At 30.9% G+C, this 25,313-nt stretch overlaps 2 protein-coding genes across 2 annotated transcripts in view; one reads left to right on the plus strand and one right to left on the minus strand.

Moving 5' to 3' along the window:
• Nucleotides 1-25,313, minus strand: part of Dh44 (corticotropin-releasing diuretic hormone 44) — a 75,320-nt gene that overhangs the window by 46,596 nt on the left and 3,411 nt on the right. The window lies entirely within an intron of this gene.
• Nucleotides 3,121-4,769, plus strand: LOC143175160 (uncharacterized). The gene is given in 2 exon segments (XM_076372792.1): nucleotides 3,121-3,217; nucleotides 4,099-4,769. Coding segments are annotated over 2 exon segments (768 nt in total).

Genomic DNA, 25,313 nt, shown 5'->3' on the forward strand with positions numbered 1-25,313 from the left:
ACCCTTTGCCGTACAATGACGAGTGAGACTCGTGATGATGTCCAGATTAATTTAATAAAACTTAATGTTGTTCATTGTTCACGGATCAAAGCGAAAAACTATTTTGCTGTTATCAATGTATTATCTTCAAATGAAATTTCTACTTAAAGTAGAACAGAAAATTTTATTTCATTTCTTCTAAATTGTTGACAGTAAAATGCTACACGAGCTTAGTAGAGAATAAAAATAATGTAAACTTGTGAGATTTGATTAACGTTTAAATATAATTAACGTTATGCAATAAAAAACCAATAAAATCTATAGAAAAAAATTGAGAGATATTCTATTGACTTTTTTATCAATAATTGAAGTAAATGAGATAATATCAACAACTTATAATTATAAAATTTAATAGAAACTTATAACTAGACTTATTGCATACCTAATTACAAAATATAATTGCATAAACATTATAATATAGTTTCGTACATTATCTACTGTATTTTCCATTTCTTTTAACCCTTTGTTTCATAAAGAGTATTAAAAGTAATTTTCATGATCAGATCGTTTCATTGTCGCGTATACAGAAATTCCAACGGTTCGGAGGCGTTCCAATGTAAACGGCCACAGAGGCTTGCATGGCAAATTGCACGGGCTTAATTTGCCAGCAATCGTTAAATAGCACTTAGTTGCTGATAAGATTGCGCGTGAATCATAATCTCGGTGATAAAGCACTTTTCATTACCGTTCTACCATCAATTGCCACGGAAGTAGAATTTATAGCGGAAGAAGTGTTTTTTTTTCCTACTTCGAAGGAATTAATCGTAGCATTTTCAGTATTGTGGAATTAATCTCGGCCGACCTTGACCGTTAACCGCGTGCAGCCTTGCCTTGAGCGAAATATTAATGTTTTTTCGATGAGCCGTCTCGTAAAGCACTGGCCGACTGTTGTCCTTCGCGACACAAATGAATGAGACTGCGGAAGGTTATGTGGCAAAATGGCCGCTATAGCTTCACTTCGCTTTTGTCCATTCGCTCTACGTTTACAAACATTTATGTAAACTGTCCAAGCGTGCAGTCATCAGAATGAAACGGCTTACTAACAACCGTGTTATCAATTGGAGAGCACTGGTAGTGAACTCTTTGTGTATCAAACAGGGAATTTTTTAATAGAAATAAAATCGTCCAACGTTGCGTCAGATGTAGTCTGTGATGTGCTTTGGCACTATTGATGATTACTTGGGAAAGGAATATTGCAGTTGAATTTAAATAAATAGAGGAAATATATAATATATAGTATTATATATGTTATAATTATAAGTTTATTATAATATGATGATAAATTATGTTACAGTAAATTATTTAATTTCAAGAAGTAGAAATAATACTAACATTTCTATTGGTAAAGCATTTTTCGAATAAAAATAACTTTTCAATTTTGACATTTGCAGTGACTTATATGAGAATTTTACGAGTGCTGATAAAGTAAAGGGTAAAAGCACTTTTAACCTTTTGCCCAAAGACGATATTGTTTGAAACTAACTCGAAGGGAAATCAAAAGTGAATTGAGGAACAAAGCTATTTTATTCCAATATTTCACTTATTGATGTATTATACAAAGTTTAACATTAAATATCACATTTTATAGTTTTATTGCATCAAATCAAAAGGTCACTGAGAGTCATCTCTCGAGTGAAAAGGGTTAATATCATAGAACCATTTACCTCCCAGTAGCGAAGTTAGCAGCTCTAATAAATGAGTGTGTCGGAGTTACACGATTTATTGCTGTCATATAATAAAGAGAGCTTGTTGAACATATTGTCGTTGAATGTGAAACAAATATAAATTCTGTCAACAGTAGTCACTTTAGTTTAATCGATAAAGTTTAACTCCTCTTATTAAAACGTCAATATTTAGGTGAAATATCGAATAAATACACAATATTTCAAAAAGTACCATTTGATTACTGGTTTTAATACCCGCATGTTTAATGCTATTCGACACTGTGTCAGCATTTGACTGGAATCAATAGTAGTATTGATTTAGCATAATTCCAATAACTAAATGTAATGTGATGGCAATAGTATGATCCAATTAGCTTTTTAATGTCTTATCAAGGTACACACGGTATACTAGAAATATTAATTATGTCTTTTGAATTTTAATTACTTATATCTTTGGTATTGTTAGTGTTTAAAAATGAAAACAGATATCTATTACAAAAATATGTTACTCAATATTTCGACTAAAATAAGTCACTCATAAATTACTTCGTTAATCATATCGTCAGAAAAATTGTGCGTACTGCGTAAATTTATGAGCGACACGATAAATATTTCCAGTACTATACATCAGTAAAATTCATAAGAAGAAACAAATATTCATTAAAATCTTTAATACTAGAACTTCTACATTGGCCAAAATGAGGGTTTCAGTTTGCTCATTTTGAAATTATATTTTCAAAGTGCTAAATATTCAAAATTATTTTAAAAATAAATATTCCCACTTAATACTATAATAAATATACGAAGAAACCAAAAAGAGGTACATTGTTACAATTTTTTTTAAGGTTACATTTTAATCGTATTAAATGGTTGTTCTAGAGTTAAAAAAGAAATGTTTATTTCTGATTATCTGTTTCCTTTTATTTAGAAAAACAAAATGAAACGCGAAGGGGATCAGTAGTAAAAGTATTCAAAAGTGATACAATACATATTTCCTATACTATACAGTTAATCATACATACTTAACACTATAAATATTATTTGGTACATGTTTACGTCGATTTTGATAGATACAATTACACGAATATGTATTCTAATTGTCTATTTTTAAATCTCTAATTTCCAAAATCTAAATGAACGAACATCAATTTCTCTAGGAGCGATAGAATAAACTGTACAATAAATGTCCGTAAACCTAGTGTTAATCACCTTTCTCTTACCATTTACAAAAGCAAAAGGAATGCGAACGAGATTGGTATGTAATAGTGAGTACAGTGCTGATTGGAGCGATGACATGTAAGGTGATGAGAGGAAAAGGGGTTGGCAAGCTCGTGGGGGCGATTTTTGTGATGGACAATGGGTTCAGATTGAAGGACTGCAAGGGTGTGTGACAAGCCAGGAAGGAAGGAGGAACAAGATGAGGACAATGGCAGGCAGAAGGGCTATTCGGTTTGAGGAGGAACTAGAAGAGGGAGATGAGGAAATCGACAGGCGAGGGAAATATGACGGAAAAGGCTAAGGGGAGGAGGAGAATTAGAGGAGAGGGACAAACAGATACAGGGCTAGTCGTAGGAGACCAGGACTACGGTTTCAAGGCTCGACCGATAAAATAGGGAAAGTACAACGGCTGACCTAGCCAGATGCCAAAAAAAGGGAAATGTAAAGGAAGATGATATACAACAGTACCCTCTATAACGCGATTTAAAAAACCTTGAAAAATGAGGTTATAAATTAATAGACTGTCTATAAAAAACTGATACAAGCAGAGAACTAACATAACCCCTTGCCTTACGATTTATTTTTTAATTACGATCGATACAACTACTTTACTATTATTCTAATAAGATTTAATTTTTATGATCTTTTAAAGCGTAGAACTTTGTAATGACCACAAATAAAGTATAACAGATTTGTATTGTCATTTCCAGCATGGCATACTAGTGCAAAGGGTTAAAAGACCGATAATTTCAAATTTTTTACAGGAGAGAGGAAATTAAGAATGATAAGGGTTCCTAAATTCAGAGTACAAAGAGAAATGAAAATATGGGCATGGTTATTGTAACAAAAAATAAGAAATATAGAGTAAAAGTGGGGACCTGAGAACGTATTTTAAGGGGGGAAATACCTTTAGAACCTTAGAAAATTGCAACATTTTTTTTTCTATAGGATGTTAGTATAACATCTTAAGAGTATGGTGCCAAAGTTTTACAGCGAAATTCGGAGCCCTTCTGATGCTATACCCCATAATCGGGACTCATAGGCGGTAGCCCACCACAGGTATATATTCACGCGCTCGTAGCGGAGGACCCGCCTTTTATAATTCCCTCGTTTCAATCATTGTAAACATGTTACTTTACATTGTTTGCGTTATACAAGAAAAATTATCATACTGTAGGCTTCGAAATATTAAAAAAAAAAACGAAAAACCTCGGTGGAAAAGGCAAGCTGACTGATGCGCTTATCAGGAAACTCACCGCATACTATGGCTTAGCCATACGAAGAAATATTCATAGTGTGGAAAGTATGAAGAAAGCTATAATGGCCTCGTATTATCACTTACGCTCCACCAAAGAAAATCCAAGGCACGAATACTGCCTGGTAGGAAATGACAGCTGGTGCAAGTGGCAGAAAGCTCTAGCTACAGGAGCAAATTTGGACCTTATAGAACATCCTGCACCACTACATCTACTCGTGCAGAAGCACATCCTACCAATTTAAGAAGATTTATCTGAAAAGAATCCACTTGAGAGGTGCTTGGGCGGACACACTCAGAACAATAACGAGAGTTTCAACTTAACTGTTTGGCGCTTCGCTCCAAAGCACCTGCACTCAGGAAGAAAAATTATTGAAATTGCAGCATATTTGGCAGCTGGCTTATTTAACGAAGGATATGCTTCAGTTTTAAGAAGTATGAGTGCTTTGAATATTGTAATTGGAAAACAAGCAAAAACATACGCCGACAAAATCGACGAACAGAGAATAATTCGACAGGACCGACGCACCTCATTAACTACCAAAGTGGCTCGAAAGAAGAGAGCAACGTATGGAGGAAAATCAGCTTTATGAGGTAACAGAAGGAATATTGTATGGCGCAGGAATCGCAGACTAGCTGATAAGTCATTGAAATTATTGAGTTATCACTTATCGAAACTTTAAACGTGTTTATCTCAAAACTATATTTTCGAAATCGGTGGAATCAATAACTCAAAAACTACTCAATCAATCTTGCTGAAATTTTGCACTCATATCTATAACAATATTGTCTTCTATATGAATCTAGAGATATGAAATAAATTGTAAATACAAGTACCTTTTTATTGCAAAATATAGCGAAAATTTCATATAAAATTCAAAGTTTCTGTTTAAAAGCGTGTCATTTCTTCAATTTTCAATATTTTTCACTTTCTGTAGGTTCATCTACAAACTGTAAGTGTTAGTTATCGAAATATGTCTTGCTAGTTTGTTTCAAATCAATGTGGCCAAAGCTACAGCTTACACCATTTAATACGTCGCACCACAACCTTCCCGAAAAACAGGGACATAACTCCGCCGTTTTTAAATATTTTGGAAAATAAAAAATACGTTGTAATAGAGAAAGAATATAATAAATGATAATCAAAGTTTCAAAAATGTAAAACAATCCTTTCCTTTACAAAAGAATTAATAAAGATAAGCTCTTTTTCATCCTTCTAAAGGTATCTCCCCCCTTAAATAGAAGATGAGGTTGAGAAAAAGGGGAAACTGATACAAGGGGATGAGGAAAAGAGAGAGAGAGAAGAATAGAAGGAAGGAGAATATTGATAAGAGAGGACAGAAAAGATAAGTGAGTAGCTATTAATAGACAGGTTAAAATACAGCGATAGCGGTAAAGATGGGTGGATAAAAGATACAGAGGAAATGAGTAGGTTAAGGTTAAGCTTAAGGCGCAGGCTAAGAGGAAATGATATATTTGAACAGGTACTGTAAACAGAAAGTTTGTACAAGATGTAAATACAGGATCATTATGTAATGTAGTTGTAGGAAGTTATAGTCAAGGCAATAAACAATAATATTCTATTATTATTATTATTATTATTATTATTATCAACCTGTAATTTTTTATGCAAATTGAATTAATTTAGAATATATTTACAAAAATAGAATTTGCAATAGAAAATATTTTTTCTTAGAAAATATATGGTATGTATACTGATTTACAAGAATATTTAAAATTGATGTATTTGTAATAGAAATGGACATTCCAGACCATATCACATTATTCTCGTCATACATACGGAAATTACAAAATATCTACTATCCGGTGAATACAACATCATTATTAATATCGATTTTAACACTTTGACTGCTCGAATTCAGGTGAAACTATTTTTTAGATAAACGTAAACATTAATTTTCTTGGTGATGTATGAATCGAACTGAGTTTTCTTGGTGACCCATCGAATGAACTAAATTTTGTTAAATATATGAAACATGAGAAAAATAGTACAGCAATCGTTATGAAGAACCTAAACTTGTCAGTTTTTGCTTCATTAAGAAAACCGTTTTGACTCCATTACAATTTCAATGAATGCCAGTTAAAATGTTAAATACCTTTACATCCCACATATTCTCTTGTATTACGTGCATTCTGAACAATTTTCAATGTTCAAACCCATAAATGCATCAAAATCTACAATCCAATTGCGATTACTGCGATCGAGCGTTATGTATAGATCGGTGGCCGACGAAGTGCGTTTCCACAATGAACTCGCGATAACGATTTCATCTCTTTGGCGCCGGTCGACGTGATAATTGAATGGGCTTGAACGGACGGTGGCGTAAATTGCTTCTAATTTTATGCATTTTTATCGGGCGTCTGGTGTCCGTTTCATTCTTCGTCTATCCGTGAATAAGTGAAACGATAATCGTGGGGCGCGCACGCGTGATGATTTATGCCAATGATAAATACTGCGACAGTGACGCGAGCCGTGCGGAGTCGCTCGCGCGAGATTAATCATCGGTCTATCACGAAAACCAGTTAGTCGATCGTAACACGGCTAATCTATTCGGTTATTGAGGATAATAACCTGGTGGTTCGATAACGTTTCTCTCTCTTGCGTCTGCTCGTTACCAAGGCATCGCCTCTGTAGTCCGAATTATTTGACGTCTAATCGCTATACGCTCTATTTGTTGCATCTAATTCTGGAATAGTCGGGATAGTCGCTAATTACACGTTACATACTGCGGTTCGTTACCGTGGTAAATACACCCGACCCTCGATTTATGCGAAAATCCATTCTACGTGGATTCGCGAATGAAAATCGCGTAAACAGAGTCTGTTATTGCAAGAGAAAACAAAATATTGGAAGGAAAAGCTGGTGTAAGTTTTAGAAACACATATGAACTACTAATCTTGTAATAAATTTTCTGTTTAAAGTTTCTATGGCAACCGTAATGAACGCTTCGACTATTTTCATCAATTACCCCTGTATTACTTATTTTAAAAATAATATGAATATATACGAATAATATTGTAAAATAAGATTAAATTAAGAATAATAAATGAATACTTCGTTGATAGTCTTCACTCATTAGCCAAATCAATTAACTCCATAAAACAAAAGTGGAGAAAAGTGATGTAATCGCTATATATTAATTGTTAAAATTTCCTTTTAAATAGAAAATTAAATAGTCATTATAGAATGTATGTTACTCAATTCTTACAGGCGTAGCTTTAATGTAAAGAATATGTAAAACCTATGAATTTTAAATGTATCTTTTGGATAGTTTAATCTCTCTTGGTAATTAATTTTCATTTAGACGTAAGAAAGTAAATACTGTTGTTGATCCCTTGCCCTATGATTTACTTCTCAACTATGATCGATAAAACTACTCTTCTATTAATAATTTATTGAAAAAGAGAAAATGCTAGGCATATTCCATGTCTATGTTTGCTCTGAAGTATAATTATCGATAACAGAAGAGTAATATTAAATGTGAATTCAGAAAAGTTCAGTAATATTCATCATTGTTAAACTTTGTTTAAAATCTTCTTTATGAGTCTGACACATTATTGTAAAGCAAGGAGTTAAGTAACGTTTGCAGAAAAAAATGGTTGTAATCATTCATTCTGACTTTATGAGCTTATCTTTCTTGACCGCCTGTTGATTCACGCTCATTAAACCTTTGCTGTTCTATACGTGAGTTGTATCGATTTTAGTGTTACTGAATAAGATGGAATAACTAATTAAATAAATTAAAAATTATCCATTTTTTAAAAAGTATTGAAGAATAGATTAGTATTTAGAATTATCAAAATGGTTACAATTTTATTAAAAAAAGAAAAATTATCAAAAATTTCAAACAGAATTTAGAACATAAATGCAATTCTTTTGAATTTAAATGAAATACTGTTTTCTTAGTTTTTCTCTTAGATTTTATTCAGATCAGTATTTGATTATGTTAACCTTAAATAAACTAAAGGTTTAAATATTTAATTGATATGCCTTATTGAAAAGGTTTATGAATAATTTACAATAATTTAGATTACAAAAGGTTAAAGAGATACTGTTTCTAACATTATTAATTATAAAAACGCATAGATCGACGCATAGATCAATGAAAATACTGGATTCATTTTATATCCAATTTACTCACGCGGGAGCAGCTGCCAGCAGCTCAACGTGGAAATACTATTACTTGTAATAAACTGTCGTTGATAGTCACGTAGCTATTTTTTTCACTAACAGTTCGGAAGAGAATAGGTTTATAGATTGAATTGAATGTCCGCTGCTGCTGAACTGTTAAAAATTATTATTGTGAAAACGATTTAATAGTGAACATAAATGGATATTATATGCGTCATTAATTTCGGAAACAATGTCTGTCGTAATGGATACCTACGCGTTTTTAACACTATGTTAATGACTAAAACAAAATTATATAATATATTGCATGTATCTGTCAGATTCAATAATTATTTAAATATTTGTTTACGCGTATGTATTAATCTTTTCTTTATAATTAAAAATCATATAATTATGTAAAGTACAATAATTAGAAATTTTATAATCTTTCATTCGCTTTTCAAAAGTTACCTAAATAAAAATAATTTTCAGGTCCACAATAAATATATTTATTATTTATTTTGTTTTCTCTGTTAGGTCAAATTATTTATTTTACTTATACAATGAATAATTTATATTCAAATTATATTATTGTGTTACTGTTAGTCTTTGCAAACACTTTCTCTAGCAGAAACATTTACAAAATTATTAAAATTTATGTCGGAAATAATCTAGTACCTTAAGATACTTTATAGCCTTATTTAAAAATAACATAATAAACAAATAATTACTTTTAAATCGTTCACAATTTTGAATGAACTGAAAATACTTTTGTATATTGCTGTAGCAGGTAGTCGTGTTGGCACAAAATTAAAATATCTATCATTCTTATTATTTTCGTCAAATATAAAAACATGGAAATAACATAACAAAACAAATTGTTTCCTCGCAGTATGTATTTGCTTAAAGAACGATCGGTATAGGCCAAGTAAACATTACTTTCCAAATATTTTCGTAACTGTCTTCAAAATGAATTTTCTCCACGCTGCGACCGCTCACGTGAAAATTCTGTTCTGCGTTTTCAATTTCTTTTTGCATATGGAATCATCTACGCCGGTTATACCACTCACTGCACACATCGAGGGGTTTACAAACCGGGTGATTTTTGATAGTATAAATAGTGAAATAAGAAAACCACTGGTGGGTTATTGAAAAGCGTACATAAAATTTTCGTTTTATTTCATGTAATAAAAATCATTTACGGTTAACACAATTGCATTTAAAATTTAATTAAAAGTCAAGATTATTGTAAGTTAATAATTTTGCATGGGACAATTAATAACTTTAAACTTTAAACAGTGCATAACGCAATGCTTTTTCAATAAACAAATAATCCTTCGTTAATAAATTGAAAGTAAACAATGTATTAATAAAGACAGCTTATTATATGTCATATTTTTTAGTTACTCTTTATGACTTATATTGTTTATAAAACAATATAATTGTATCATAAAATTGTTACATTATCCAACTTGTCCTTTTATTAAGCAAAATAAAAACTTTTCGAAAAAGGATGGGAAAATCCCTGAATGTTTCGATATTATTAAAAATAAATGACTATTTAAGTCTTCTTCTTGTTTGTAACTCAATATTGCTCAATTTTACTCCATTTTTTAATTCGAAATTTACGTACATATAAATAAATAATATTTTTACAATACATAAGCTTTAAATCACAATAAAGAATTTACAACTTGAATTTTTTAATTCTCATTCAACCACCTTATAATATCGAATCTAATTACTAAACTTTCAAATAAAAACTAATAAATATAATTTTTCTCATTACTTTATTTTATCAATACTATCCTTTTCCAACTTAAAACAACTATTTTCATGTTATCAATATTTACAGGTTAAATAAAATTTTCCTGTACGTTTTTTCCGTAGATCAATCATAGAAGAATCGATCTTGACTTTCGTCACACCCTGTACATCGCACGAAATTACTACATAAGCGCGGCCCGTTGGGATCGTGAAAAACCAAGCAGCAACAGGCTGTGAAGGAAAACAGTAACGGTGAGCGGGGAGTTTCCCCAGTTCTTGAAATGGAACAGCGACCCGAGGTCTATTAATCTTCGAGTTCGTGAGTTATTTATGAGCTGCGCGGCCGGATATAAAGTTTTTCACGGGTTCCGGCATTGATCCCCGAAAGGATACGCGGAAATTCCCGCAGCTCGTCAACATTGCTGACCCTAAGAATATAGTTGCGGGATTATTTAATATTTAGCGGAATGGCACAGGGGTTAAAGATGTCTTTTTAGTTTACAATTTTATAGTTTTGCTTACTTATAGTGGCACCCCGTGTTATATCCTCCCAATTTACGTCGTTTCGCAGTTATATCGTCTCCACGTAACGCGGTAGTCAATTGTTTTTAATCAATATTTCTTGCTCTACGCGTTTAGTTGTAACATTCGAACTACCGTATAAAAACTCTAAAACTGTATCTATTGAAAGTCCGCAAACGGACTGATCACTATCTGATATCGCGATAATCACGAATCTGATCACTCAGACGAGAGTGCCAGCTTCGCTGTAACGAAAATAGGTATGGAGAGGCTAACTTTTCGCGAGGAGAGTGTCACTAAAGTGCCCGTGGGTACCGATTTAGACACCCTTGATATAAGACATAGAAGAATGATAAGAAACATTTAAATAGTCGTTCTCATGTGTAGAACTTACTGGCAAGAGGTGTCCCCGATGAACTGGGACACCCTGTACAAAACGCTCAAAATTCTCGTGGCAGTCAACGCGTTACAGCGAGCCGTCAACTGCAGCATTGTCGACGCGGAACAATCGGCCGATACTTTCCGCGCGGAGGGAGATCTCGAGGAGCGTTTCCCGCGTTCACAGCCCAATGGAAAATCGATCGGTCTGCGCCAAAGTTTCGACGGGTTCCCGATTACCGGGGATCACTGGGATTGGAATTCGAAAGAAATTAGATTAACACTTTCGCTGCCGTTCAAACTTCATTTGCTCGCACATCGGCACCGATATACTAGTGCATGCTTCCTTTGCTCTTGCACTCGTGAACGCGCTATTTCGTTATCGACCGTTATTTGGTTAAACCAGTTGTCAGAAATCAATAAGTAACGATGGTAGGTAACTATCACTGCGATGGAATTTTGCTGTTTTAACTGTTGCAGCAGTATTTGCTATTGAACTTGTGCGTTTAGTGGAAATTGCAGTTGGGCCTTTGAAATGTATTTATTCTCTAGTAGATGTGATTAATCTACTGATGCATATAGTAATTGATGAGTATTTATATTGATAATTGTTCATATTGGAGAGATGAAAATAGTTTTTAATCCCTTGCTTTATAATAACGTGTCAACATAGTGGTGATGATTTCTAACAGAACATAACAAATATAAATATTATTCAATTTTGGTGCATTTATTATCAATAATTATGCTTAGAGCAAACATAGACATGGAGTATGCCTAGAATTTTCATCCTTTTTCAATGAATTATTAATTATAAATTAGGTGTATCGATTATAGGTGAAACATAAACTGTAGAGCAAGGGGTTAATGCAATAGTTGGAAAATCTATTTTATATATGTTTTCGAATATTAAATAATCTGTGTTCGAATATGTCAGGAATTGTTGGGTGCAGAAGAGAAATTTAAAGTATTGTTTGTGTATGTTTGAATGCATGATTTTATTGTTAAAATGAATTTCGGAAGAATAAGTTGTTTAATTAATATATTAACGAAGAACTTATTTACTGTATAATGCATCTAAATATTATGACATCGGAACTAGAAGTTGCAATTTATTGATGTTATTTATTTAGATATGTATATAGTTCGGTTTCATAAGTTTCCACAAATGTTTCAATCTGTTATAACGAAATTTACAAAAAAAGTAAGTAAACTTTTAAAAGGAATACATTTTAAATAAGTTTCATTTAACTTCAAACATCCAGCGGCCAATTTGAAGTAGCAATTATCTATATTAGGTCGAGAAAGAATTTAGTAAGGGTGTGAATAGTATAATCGTCTCTGGAATTGAAAAAATGTTCGTCATCTAAGAGTTAATCAAGAATTTCTCAAGCCTAATTATAATTAGTAATAATAATTAGTAATAATTATTAGAGTTAAACATGCCATATTCTACAGCTCTGCCAAGAATGCCAGCGGTACAGGACCAAAGGAAGATTTTCGTTTGGTTTTTAGTTTATGTACAGTTTTGATTGATTACGTGTAAGCGTACTGATGAGTAGCACATCAATATCATAAATAAAAGTGTAAGTCGGAGAAAAGTGGTCTACTTTTCTAAAAAGAACTATTAAATTATCAATATTATTGATATTTAACAAAAATAAAATATATTTATGAAAATAAATATACATATATAAAAAGAATAGTTGGATAGGTTTCTGTATAAGATTCAGTGTACCACTTAAGAAAATTAGAAATATTGAAGTTACCCCACAAGAGTAGATGAAAACTGACCAAGTAGATTTGCATTTCTTTCGTTATCATTCTCGTCAGAGATGCAAAGCGTGTGTGAATTGCAAGAAAAGAGAGAATCGTTTTCTGAATGAAAATCAATATCATCCGTAAAGGACAGGAACGAAAACGCGACAAGAAGAATTGAAATTGTAGATATCAGAAAATCGATACCAGGAATATTTCTGGCAGCACACTTTCATATGCACTCAGGGTGTCCCAATAATCATACTACCATGGAAGAGAGAAAGATTCTTTATCAAAAATTAAACTAAAGTTACCAAATAAAGTCTTTGCAAAATTTCTTATAATATATTCTTTGTTTTTTAAAACAATTTTGGAAATCTGTAAGTACAATTGTATACGTATAACTCTTTAATTTTTTTAAATAAACCTTATACTATTTTCAATATTCAGAATGTTTAATAATAATACATTAATGTTTAAAATAGGAAATCTTTTCACGTTGGAAAAGTGGCATGTTGTAAAAGTGAATAATTTTTTAAATATTCAATGTACATATACGTATTAATAGAGATTTAATTTTGTTTATTGTAAATAATGATTCTGTTCTCGTGCAACATGAGTAGTAGAGATTTAATTATTTTTCAAATAAATTTCAATTTAATAAATATACTTTTACCAAAACACTCCATCTCAATAAAATAAATTTCATCTATACTCTCTTTGAAAGTTTTTAGTAATTGCAGCGACTGCTATGCAATAATTACCTAGAATCATCATAAATCTGCAACTAATTTCCTCTTTCTAGATTAATCATTTCCAGCAACAAGTTCCTGCAAATACAGCATGGTGCAGGTTTAGACCAAGGACAGGAATTAGAAACGTCGCGTTGCGTAACTAGGTAACACGAGGAAAACTTCGAATCAAGAGGATACTAATTCGTAGGAAACTGAGATTGGTTTTGTAATCCGTTTCTAAACCCATATCGCTTTCAACCGGGCTGTCCGAGGAAAACCGGAGTTTCCCGGCGTCTTTATCGAGAGAACTCGAAGAATTCTCCGGTTTCGTGTGGACGCAGCAAACTCGACGATTCCGATTACTTTCCAACTTACAGCAGTTGTCGAACATTCTCCGGAGATCTTGGATTTTGACGCCATACTTAAATTACACCAACTATGTTGAGACTTTCTATTTGGTTTGTACGAAAACAATTTCCGACACCAATAGCGTACGTCTAATGGATAACTGGGCTATGAATTCTATGCGTTTTACTCAAATTATGCATTCATTGTAAATATATTTCGAATGTTAATATTATTTTATAATTGAGTAGTAGTTGTAGGAAATATAACATTATACATAATATTATATATTAATAATATATAGATAATATTATAGAGTATAACATAAAAAAGATAATTGAGTGTATTGTATGATTATATCTATATAATATGATTATTATATAAAAAAAAAAGTTAATACTATTTTATAATTTTGAAACAATATCAAAGGAAGTAAAAGCTAAACAGAAATTCGTTCATTCAGTAGATTATTTTGGAAACATATTTTTTATCTTACGTATGATCTGCACGCTACATATTTTGTGCATGTTATACGTAAAGAAATGTAGCGTGCATTAAATCATTGCAGCACACATTGTAGAATATAAATTCGTCTATGAATTCGGAACTTATTTGGACAAGCTTCTGTACTCTGCCAGTTATTGTTTAAAAGTAGGAAACAATAGCATTATCACTAAAGGAATGAATCAAATTAGTTTGTGGATATTATTAAAAAATATTAATTGTGTCTATATATTATAGAGAAAAAGATCAAAGGGATAAGTAAATGCAGACAGATTCTGAATTTGAAGAGTTACTTCACTTTTTCACCAAAGATAGAGTGTATCAATTTTTAATTTTAAAATTGTGAAGATTAATGTAAAAATTAGTTTCCTCTGGATGACCGTTACATGATGTATGTAGTGTCATATAACATGAAGAATCAAATGATTTATATTATAAATCAATACTACTTTTATACATTTCGTGTACTATTTTAATTGAAATTTTCGCTCATATTAAATTTAATAATGAATAATTAAAATGTAACAAAAGGAGCTGTATGTAATTAAACCCGCAATTGTAACGCAAAATTTGCACCACTGTTGGATAGTATTGTTTTATATTATTTTACGCACATTTTGCATATGTATAATGATACATATAATTATTTCGTTCTTAAATGAGTTACTTAATTATATAAAATAATTTATTTGATTATTATATCATACAATTTATATTATTCAATTATAGTAGATAAAATTTTCACAAACATTGAAACAGCGTTAAAATGTTGTAGCTCGATCATTATTGTTAACATTAGTATTAATTATATTTTCCTATTATCGTGTCTCTTAATACAGAATAAAACAATGACTACAAAATTATAAATAATTATGGAAATAAATGCGTACGTTTTTGTAATGTAAATGTCACTGATCTAAAATAACCAAACTAATATTAATTCAACTACTGAGTAATGAAATAAAAAAGCCTCTTAATTAAAACTCTCAATTAAAAGTTTTTTTATTAACATTTTGATGGTTCGTTTCGCACAAAATTTTCTGTCTTCCTCTGTAGACCTCAGCGAGGCGCTAATTAAGTTTGACGCACTGAACTGTTAATCACTTCACAGCTGTTAAATCCAGCATTTTATATTGAGTGAGCATGAAAGTTTCGATGGGTTCCCAATAATTAACTTTTAAGCTATCGCATTAAGTGTATTTACAGTGCTCGAGAGTCGATTAACAAACTTTTTAATCATTCGAACATTGGCTTATTTAATATACCGTAACTGTACAAAATACTTTTAAAATATGAAATCAATTCTATTCAAATTGGGGAAAGAACATTATTACACTCTTTTATGAGAAAAAAACTAACAAAACCTTCTTTTTATTTCACTAAAAACAAGTCTTATAAGAAAATATATTAAAAGCAATTTACTTTTGTATTAAATACAAAAAAAAAGATATTTCCAATAAAGTATTGGGTGGATGCAAAAATTTTGATGTTTTTAGTTTTTAGATTTAGTTTAATAGCTGAATTATTCACTGGCTAAACCAAAACTAAGTAAAAACGAAGAATGAAGTGTTCTTTATACACGTTATAATGGTTTCAAAAAAGAGGTTATTTGTTTCGAAGAAAAAAATTTGTTTGTTAATCACGTACAAAAAAAGTCAAAATTTATACATTAAGCCAATATCTTGTTGATAACAGTTTATTCACCTCAGCTTGTACAAGCACGACGACTTAAACTTTAAATAACTGCAATGACTCATATTCGTCTAATTATGACTCTTACAAACGTGAAGTAAGTAACCTGCTTCAGAAAATAAATAAACGATAAAAGAAGAAGATTACGTATACGAGATAGCGACCAATGTAGCATTAACCCTTTGCTCTGTAATTTCCTCTTGAACTATGATCGATCTAGATACCATTTTTTTGTAAACTTATATTATTTAATAAAAAATAGACGATTAATAATTATAAATAAAGGATTAATAAATATTTATTCTAGAATGTCATTAATGTGATTTTTATTATTACTAATCATTTATTCAAAACAAAATAACAATTTTAGGCATATTTTGTGTTAACGTTTTCTGTAAAATATAATCGTAGAGAAGAGAGGAATAATATTTAATTCGAATTCAAACGAATCGAACAATATTCAAAATGAAAGCACCAATAGTTGATCAGTTAAATAAAATTTTCTGCGTGAAACAGTAAACACTTGCTTCTTTATTAAATAGAGATACTCCATGCGTGAAAATGTTTAAATTTCTTACACTATGGAACAAAGCGAACCTTTTTGAAATAGTTATATTATCCAAAATTTATAGACATTTTTGAAAATTCAATACTTGCGTTAAAAGTTGATCATCCTATAAAACGAGAGAACTAGTAATTGACCACATATTAGTTAGCAGTTGACCACTAACAGTAAAACCAAAAACACTAAAGGTGATTACTTTATTATCGTTAAAAGCACAGACACAAATGAAAAGGAGTTAATTCTGTGTTGGAATTGGAGACATACAACCAACGTCAATAAAATAAATTGATAGTTTTCACTCTAAACAATTTAATTCAGGTAAAAGTGTTTCGGAGTTGGGTCAGTAGATGTTGCAGCTTATTTATCGCACCTTTATCGAAAGATTATTACTTATAAAAACTTTATTTTTTAAGTTTTCCTGAAGAATAGTCAACTACTGATACCAAATCAATTGCTGGCGCCTTTAGATTATATTTGTTAAATTCGATCTGAAATCTTTGTCATTACTCTGACACGATATTATAAGACAAGGAATTAAGGAGGATATAAGAGATGCGTCATTCGGTAAAAATCCAACGAAACGATATTCGGTCATATTCCCGTAGATCCGAGGGATTTGGCAAACTTTTGAAACAGTACGAATAACTTCCTCGTTATGACGTATTAAGATCCTAGTAATATCCATGTATCCTCCGAGGAATGACAAGTGCGGTAAGTTTTCTCGAGTGACGAAACGAGGGGATATCGAGGAACGAATACGTGATGTTTGGGAATCCTCTGACACTTTTCCTTCATTTTTACGTTTACGACGGACAGAAATAGCTTGGAGGATCAAATGTGGCACTATATCGATACAAAACTTTTCTATTTAAACTCCTGTTGCCCGAATATCGCTATATTAATTATAAACAATAGTCAACAATTTTCTTGAATTGTCTTCCATGAAAATATTTGATTGGTTCAATTCTTCATGAAATAATGAACTTGCTGATTGAAATATTTGCCAGCAAGATATGAAATAATATAATTGCTGTCTATAATTTGACTCTTTACAGTGTATCAAATTCGAGAAGGTCAGATAATAAGATTTTTGGTAAATCTTGAGTTGCACGTGAATGTTCATTTCTTTAACCCCTTGCCCTATAATAACGTGTCAGACTCCTAGTGAAGATTTTATAGAGAATTTAATAAGTATAAATATTACTTGATTCTTTTAAATACAGGTTAAGTATTATTCTTTTGTTATTGATTATAATATTTTATAGCACATGTGGATATTGAATATACATAGAGTTTTTCAATAGATTATTAACGACAAAGCAGTTGCATGAGCTTGGTTGAGAAATAAATCATAGGGCAGGGGGTTAATACGTTGATCAGCTAATTAGTGCTTAATTACTCATACGATCAAAGCAGTTTTTCTAATGAAACAGAAATTGAAAAGTCTATATTTTTCAGAGTGATTGCTCTTTAAATCTTCTCGCATCTCATACATCCAAAAAAATTCGGTTTGTTCGATGTGTCACTGAGAAAATTAATTTTTAAATTTATACAAAAAGAACTTTAATTTTAGAAAATCTTATTTGTGTTACGTTGTTAGTCAAAGCATCCAGTCGCCATTGACTCAACGCATGAACATCATAAAATAAAAAATTCAATATCAAATCCTGAATAAGATTAAAAAAAACAGTTCTAACCCTTAATTTGTCAAAATGTTTCTTTACATAAATTCCAAACAGTATTACCAATATTTCCTCAAAAACTAGGGAATATTTATAACAAAATATATTGTCGAATACACAGAATACAGGGTTAATATATCATAAATTTTCAATCCAAGCACTTAAACAGATTTATAACCAAAAACTTTGTATAAATATTAAATACAAATATTAGGTCTATCAAAAAGTTCTGTCCAATAATGTCGTCTCAAATTTCTAAAAATGAGTCATTCTACAAAAATGGAATCCACAAATTACGATCACACTGTCAAGAGATCATTAGTAACAATGAAAATTATATTGTTTATCAAATATTAATAACCACATCGAAAACCTATTATTTTCTTTTAATTTAAAAATCGTTAGAATCATCCGGTAGACCTAAATTAGGTCACTTAATAGAATATAACTGTTTCCAACATTCAACAATTTATTAAACCACTACCGTCAGACCAATCGTATAACCATAAAGTCCTTTCATAAAGCTCGGTAGCATCGGGGAAATGCAATAAAAAGTGAACAAAAAAGATTCAAGTGTATCATATAAAAACGAAGGTCTTGTTTCTTTGCGTTTTTGTCCCCGCGAAACCGTTCAGGGACATGACCCGCCGGATCGTTCGTTCGGTTTTCACCCATCGATCTTAAGTTGACATTTGAATACGAGGCGAGCGACGCGACGCGAGAAATCAAAATCGCAGGCATAAAATCTGGATCGACGATACGAGTCCGCCGACGCGTCGCTTTTAAATCAGAGCCGCGGACGCGATACACGACCGTTTTGCAGCGCAATACAGAACAATCCAATATTCCCGGCGTCCATAAGGGTTCGTGGGCAGGACCACCATTGCTACGGTCCTGTTGCGTCTGAATCCAATCGCGAGAAGGGACAAAATAAAGGATCGCGACTATTTACGAGAAATGCGATCCGCGGTATTCTTTCTGATTACCCCGCTGAATCATCATTGATTTGATTGCACGCTATCAAACATGTGTTACATACGCTTCGCGCAATATTGACAGTTCAAACAGTGATAAGTTACGAGTAATGATGTGTCTAATTCTTCTGCACACAGCAACCTGAGCCTGATTAGTACATCAGCATTCCTCTCGGTGGTTACAGTGTACGTCTATGAATAGCCTCGTGACTTTTTGGAGAAACTTGCGGAAACAGGTGACAGTGTTAATGGTATCGATAATATTAATTTCTTGTTTTAACTGTGTTAGAGAGTTCAAAGATTTTTTAAAATTTATACATTTTTCCAAACTTTTCTGTTAAATCTATTTTTAATTTGTTTTATAAATGTCTTTCAAAAATTTGTTCGTTCCACTCTGTGCTTGTTCAATTGTTTCTGTATACGTAATTGTAATATAATTTCTATACCAAAGTAGATTCTATTATGTTTGTATTTACTTATTTTTATGGTGATCACGTAGTAATTTGTATTTGTCTTGATCTTGTTTACCCTTCATTATAACCACATCGTTACTTACTATCAAAAGCCATTTAATTATCAGATTAGAAATTTGATTCCATTGTGTATCCTTTCTTTACTAATTTTAACATTAAATATAAATCGTAATTAATTTCTTTATGGATTTTTGAATATTTCCTAATTTTAACTAAAGAATGGTTTTAAACATAAGAAATAAATTTCGGAAACGAATGTATAACAAATTAGAAGTATTTTGCAGCCATTGTATTCATAATTATCTACGAGAAGAAATTGAGAACCAGTTTTACTGTAGGAGGCCATAAAATGCTATATACAAAGGATAGTGGCAATAAAATAGTAATGGTGCATAAATTTATATTTATCGTGTTCTTTCAATCACCTATTATCTGTTAGTACACTTTTTTGTAATACGAATTAGTCATAAATGAAAGACCTAAAAAAATTTTAAAATATGTTTAACCTCTTGAAACTTCCTCAATTAAATATCCTACATTTTAAATCTACATATGTATTCATACTGCTTTCAGATTTAATTAAAACTCTGAAGTTTACCAGATAAACTGTCTCTCAAATAAAATGCTCATAAATGAAAAATAAAAAATTTCAGAAATACGGTCTTTGTTGATACCAATGTATATCACTGTTTAAGAATTTATCGTGCCAAATTATTTTCTATAAAGTATCATCAGAGTTAGAACTCCTTAGCAAATAAAAAAAAAAATAATTTAGCTCGACATTTTTCTGTTTCCTTTTGTAGAAGCTGACCGATTCTTTCGGATTTTAGTTAAATTAATTTTATTTAAAATTTAACTAGAAATATGTTTGTTCACTTGAGATCTGCTACTCGTATGTAACTGACACAGTTGACATGACTGTTTATGTGGTACGTTATACGTAGCAAAGAATTTTAATAAAATACATTTATAGAATAATTCATGTAATTTTAATAAGTACTTTTACTGTGTGCAATTATTACATTTGTGGAACCACATATTTTTTAACAAAATATTTATGTATATATTGTTTCGAAATATTTAGGTAAGCAAAACAATAAAAAATGGTGAATTCAGGAGACATTTTAATTTTCAAAGAAAACGTTGAAATATTTTTCGATTACATTTCAGATATTCCACAAAAAATAGGAAACACAAATTCAATATTACTGTCTGGCGTAAAATTATAAATTTAAATTTAGATCAACATTAACGGTCAATATTTTTAGCGAATGAAAATACGATATTTTTAATCCTTATGGCACGATCGTACACCGGGACATAATTCACAGATAACGACACAATTTTCTAAAAAACAGTTGCGCCAATAATCTACTTTTCTCCATTTCAAAATTAAATAACTATAATTATAATTTAAACGTAATAAATAACTACAATTTAAAGAATAAACAATACTGTGCAACAATAAGAAGAAATTATATATATTCACTTAGATATGAAACAAATTGAGAAACTATATAGAAAACATTTAAAATAAAAACATTTATTTAAAATAGCATATGGACTAATAATTTTATAATCTGTTTTTAAATAAATAAATATCTGTGCAGTATATACAAAACTCTAAAATAGCATAATGATTATGAATATATGAATGTAACTTCTTTATACCATTTCTTTTTTCCCTTCTTTAATTGATATTTTGTTTACATATTTTTTTAATCGACGCTTAATAGTAATAGATGTTGAGGCAGCTGCTGGTTAAAAAAAAGTGATATTTCATCTAGATTACGTAAACTGTGCTAGTTTCTCACTATTATACTAACAAAAATATTCATTTAGCCGCATGTGGGTGTCATTTACATAATTATTCTGCCATTCACATGCTATATACGTGCTTCTTATTAAAATTGTGTGCCACGTCTGTGATATAATGTCACTTCAATACAATTAGGTTTTTCTCTCTTTTAGTGCTAGTTTCTGCCGAAATTACAACAAAATTGATTAAAATAATGGTTTTTTAATATAATGTAGATAAAGGTATCTTACTAGCTTTCCTATCAAGTTATCTATTGTGTACCTCAAATAAAATTATGGCTAAAACATTTTGTAACTAAAGTTTATAAATATTTTAAAAAGTTATAATAAACACATGAAACATTTAATACATGGGAATACTCTTTTTCTTAATTTACTAAAATACACAAGCATGTATATAAAATTAATTAATTAACGGCTTATACAAAGCCAAAATAAAAATTAGGCTATTTTATTTTTGTATCATACTTTCGTAATAACTTATCAATATAATATCTGTGGAGTTTTTGTTATATAATATTATAACTTTATTTTTAGTCGCAGAAAATGTTACAAATTGGTATCTGTATAAATGGGGAGAGGATTTATTTAATACCTCATGTAATCTGTACGTTATATTTATATTGTGACACTGAATACACGAACACTTTATGATCTAAACAATTTTCTAAATGAAACGTTTTTTGAAACATAATTTCATCATTTGTGACGTAATATAATTATGAACAGATGTACTTGTAAAGCTTCATCAAAGTGTTTCATATAGGGTACCCCACATTAATTTAGAAATGCAATTATCTCTGCAACTATCTGTTATTTGACAAATGTCCTAAATGTAATTTTTTCTATTCTAAGGGGGCAATAATAAGTTTTACTTAAAGTCTTTATGTGATTATATGTAGGAGATACGAAAATCACTTATTTTCTCAAGTATAATTATGTAATTTTTCGCATTCATTTTTCAATCAATGCAGCGGTTTATTTTTTACAAAAAGTCATTCTGTATACATCGAAAACCAAAAAAATTGCAATCGAGATATTTTTCAACCTCTTACGCTAGACATTAATTTAGAAATTCGGCAAAACCTTGCGCGAAGAATTTTGTTTTTATCTATTTTTCATTTTGTTTTGTAATTTTATTTAATAATTTTTAATAATTTTCTACAGAGTGATACATGAATGACTCACTTGCCAAATCAATCCACTCCATAAAACAAAAAGTGGAGAAAAGTTATGCAATAGCTACACAATGATTTTCAAAATTTTCCTTTAAATAAAAAGTGAAATAATTAATATAGTATTTTAACGTATTTTACTTCACTATTGCAGGGGGACCCTTAATTTAAAGAATATGTAAATTGTATAAAATAGTATAACTTCGAAGTAATTTTTATTATTAGTGCAATTTTTGAATAGGCAATAGAAACTTTGTTATTCCGTGGTACCAAACCCAGTAATAAGGAAATTTATTATTAATATGAAAAATCAAGAGCCAATGAAGCATTTTAATGATAAAATCTTAAAAAATGAAAAAAGTGAAGTTAATTGCTTTGAGAAGTGAACCATTCACATTTCAAAACAATTTAGTATGTGTAATGTAACAAGGCTATCGATGTATATACTACGTCAGTGGCAATTTTGGACGAAAAATATCTCGACGTCATCATCTTTCCAGCGCAAGAGGATAAATAACGAATAGTTCCAAACACAATTACAATTATACATTAAAATGGGACATCTTGTACATACAAAACTTACATTCCAAAGTCTCCGACACCCAATTGTTTTTCCTAGGGCAAAAAGCCACGTGTCATCGATTATTTGCACAGAAAAAGAGTACCGTACATGCACATCTGACCAACACAAATGTAGAATCCATTCTTATAATTACTAAGCTAAAAAAGCGACGAATTGCGCGTAGAAGGAAGACGATAATTGTCTAAGACTTTTTTCAAATTAGAATCTATAATAAAAGCAAGTTTATATGACAAGCTTAAGGTGGCTTAATTTATTATTCACAGTGCACCAGGATTTCTCTGTGCGGGGCACGCAACGCGATATCACGCGAAGATTCCGCGCAGTTGATCGTTAACCTCTCGCGTTAATTAGCGGGCACGGGAGTGTAAAGCAAAGCTGAAGTAAGATACTGAAACGAGAAATCGAATAATTCTGAAAGGTGCACACGTGACTTATCGTTCGGCTACCTGAGCGCGAGTTTCTAAGCTCTGACGAAACATAAAACGGCGAGTGAGTCACACCTGAATGGGAGGGAAGTAGCGGTAAATTACTGAAGGTACTTAGTAACCTTTTCAGACAATGCTTTTCACTTTATCGCGTTCGCTCTCTTGTTACCCGTTTAACGGAAATCCCTAATAAAAATGACGAATGAGATTGACCGGTTTTGTGAGACCAAGTTAATCGATGTTCTTTGCTTCACCCAATACAACAAAATAGTAGCAAAATATTTATGACCTCCATCATTCATGTTTACGTGTAGCTTTTGCATTTGCATTGATAACATGGGTTATAGTGCCTCGTTGATTCTACTTTTTCCATTTATTTTATGTGTATCTGTAATAAACTGATTGTTATGAGAATGAGGTACAGTTGGAGACAAAAGAGACATTCATTTTACAAAATAAATATTAGATTTGATTATTAGTTTATGTATGGTTGATAGGTTTTTGTTGTATATAATATTTATAGTCTGTTCATATTTTACTTGTATTTATTGATTTTGAGTTAGGAATTAATAAATATGTTTGTTACTTCCATAAATTGGAGATGTCAACCCTATTACACTTTGATCGAATTCACGACTCACAATACTATCGGTTACAACAGGAAAGGGACACTATTGTCCTGGAGTCACTTTTCCTTATTCAGATCAGTATGGGACTCTGTTCCTTTGTGTGTGATTATTAACCCCTTATCCTATGAGTTCTTTCACAATTATGACTGACAAAACTATTTTATCGTTAACAATTTAATAGAAAAAAGAAAGAATTTGTTACTTATTCTATGTATACATTCGCTCTAGAGGTTAAAAATTGATAATAGGAAAGTGACATTTCATTCATGTGAAAAATAATAAAGAAGTTGATAATAAACAAGTAATATTTAACATTTAGGTTGGTCGAATTCAGTTGCAAATTGTTATTACAAATCTGATATTATAGGAGAAGGGGTTAAACCGCGGAAGTATATGCAGATTCACGCGTTCATGATTCAATTTCAGAAAAGAAAAATGATGTAGAAACTCGCTTCTTTCGTTAATGGTCTTATCAGATAACAAAAAGTACAACGTCAGTGCGGAGCATTCACAAAGTTTTCATATTACCATACTTTACACTGATGCCCCTACTTCAGCGATGCCTGATATTACGTTACACTTCAAACAGTTTGATTAAATTAAATGAATTTATAAAATACACTGTTTGCATACTCGCAAAGGAAACGTGATTGCGTTTCTGTAATTATTATACGAAATCAATATTTTGAAATGATAATTGCAATATGTTCGGTTTGCATAGTCATAGACGTTTTTTAGTACAGTTTCTGTCACAGAACTACGTACTTCAATGAAAGCTATGAAACGTTGTAAAGTTCGATTACAAGATCTGTCTGAAACTTTAAGATTTCAATCTGTGCTTTTGATTGTGATGGATCATTTATCACAATTTTAAATGATTATTTATAAAAGTCTTACGCAAAATACAAATCCTTTCAAACTCAAATTTTTCCACTTAAATCTTTATATTTTGAAAAAGAAATATTCCGTTTAATAATTATT

Source organism: Nomia melanderi, chromosome 12, assembly GCF_051020985.1.
Source record: "Nomia melanderi isolate GNS246 chromosome 12, iyNomMela1, whole genome shotgun sequence".
Lineage (NCBI taxonomy): Eukaryota > Metazoa > Arthropoda > Insecta > Hymenoptera > Halictidae > Nomia > Nomia melanderi.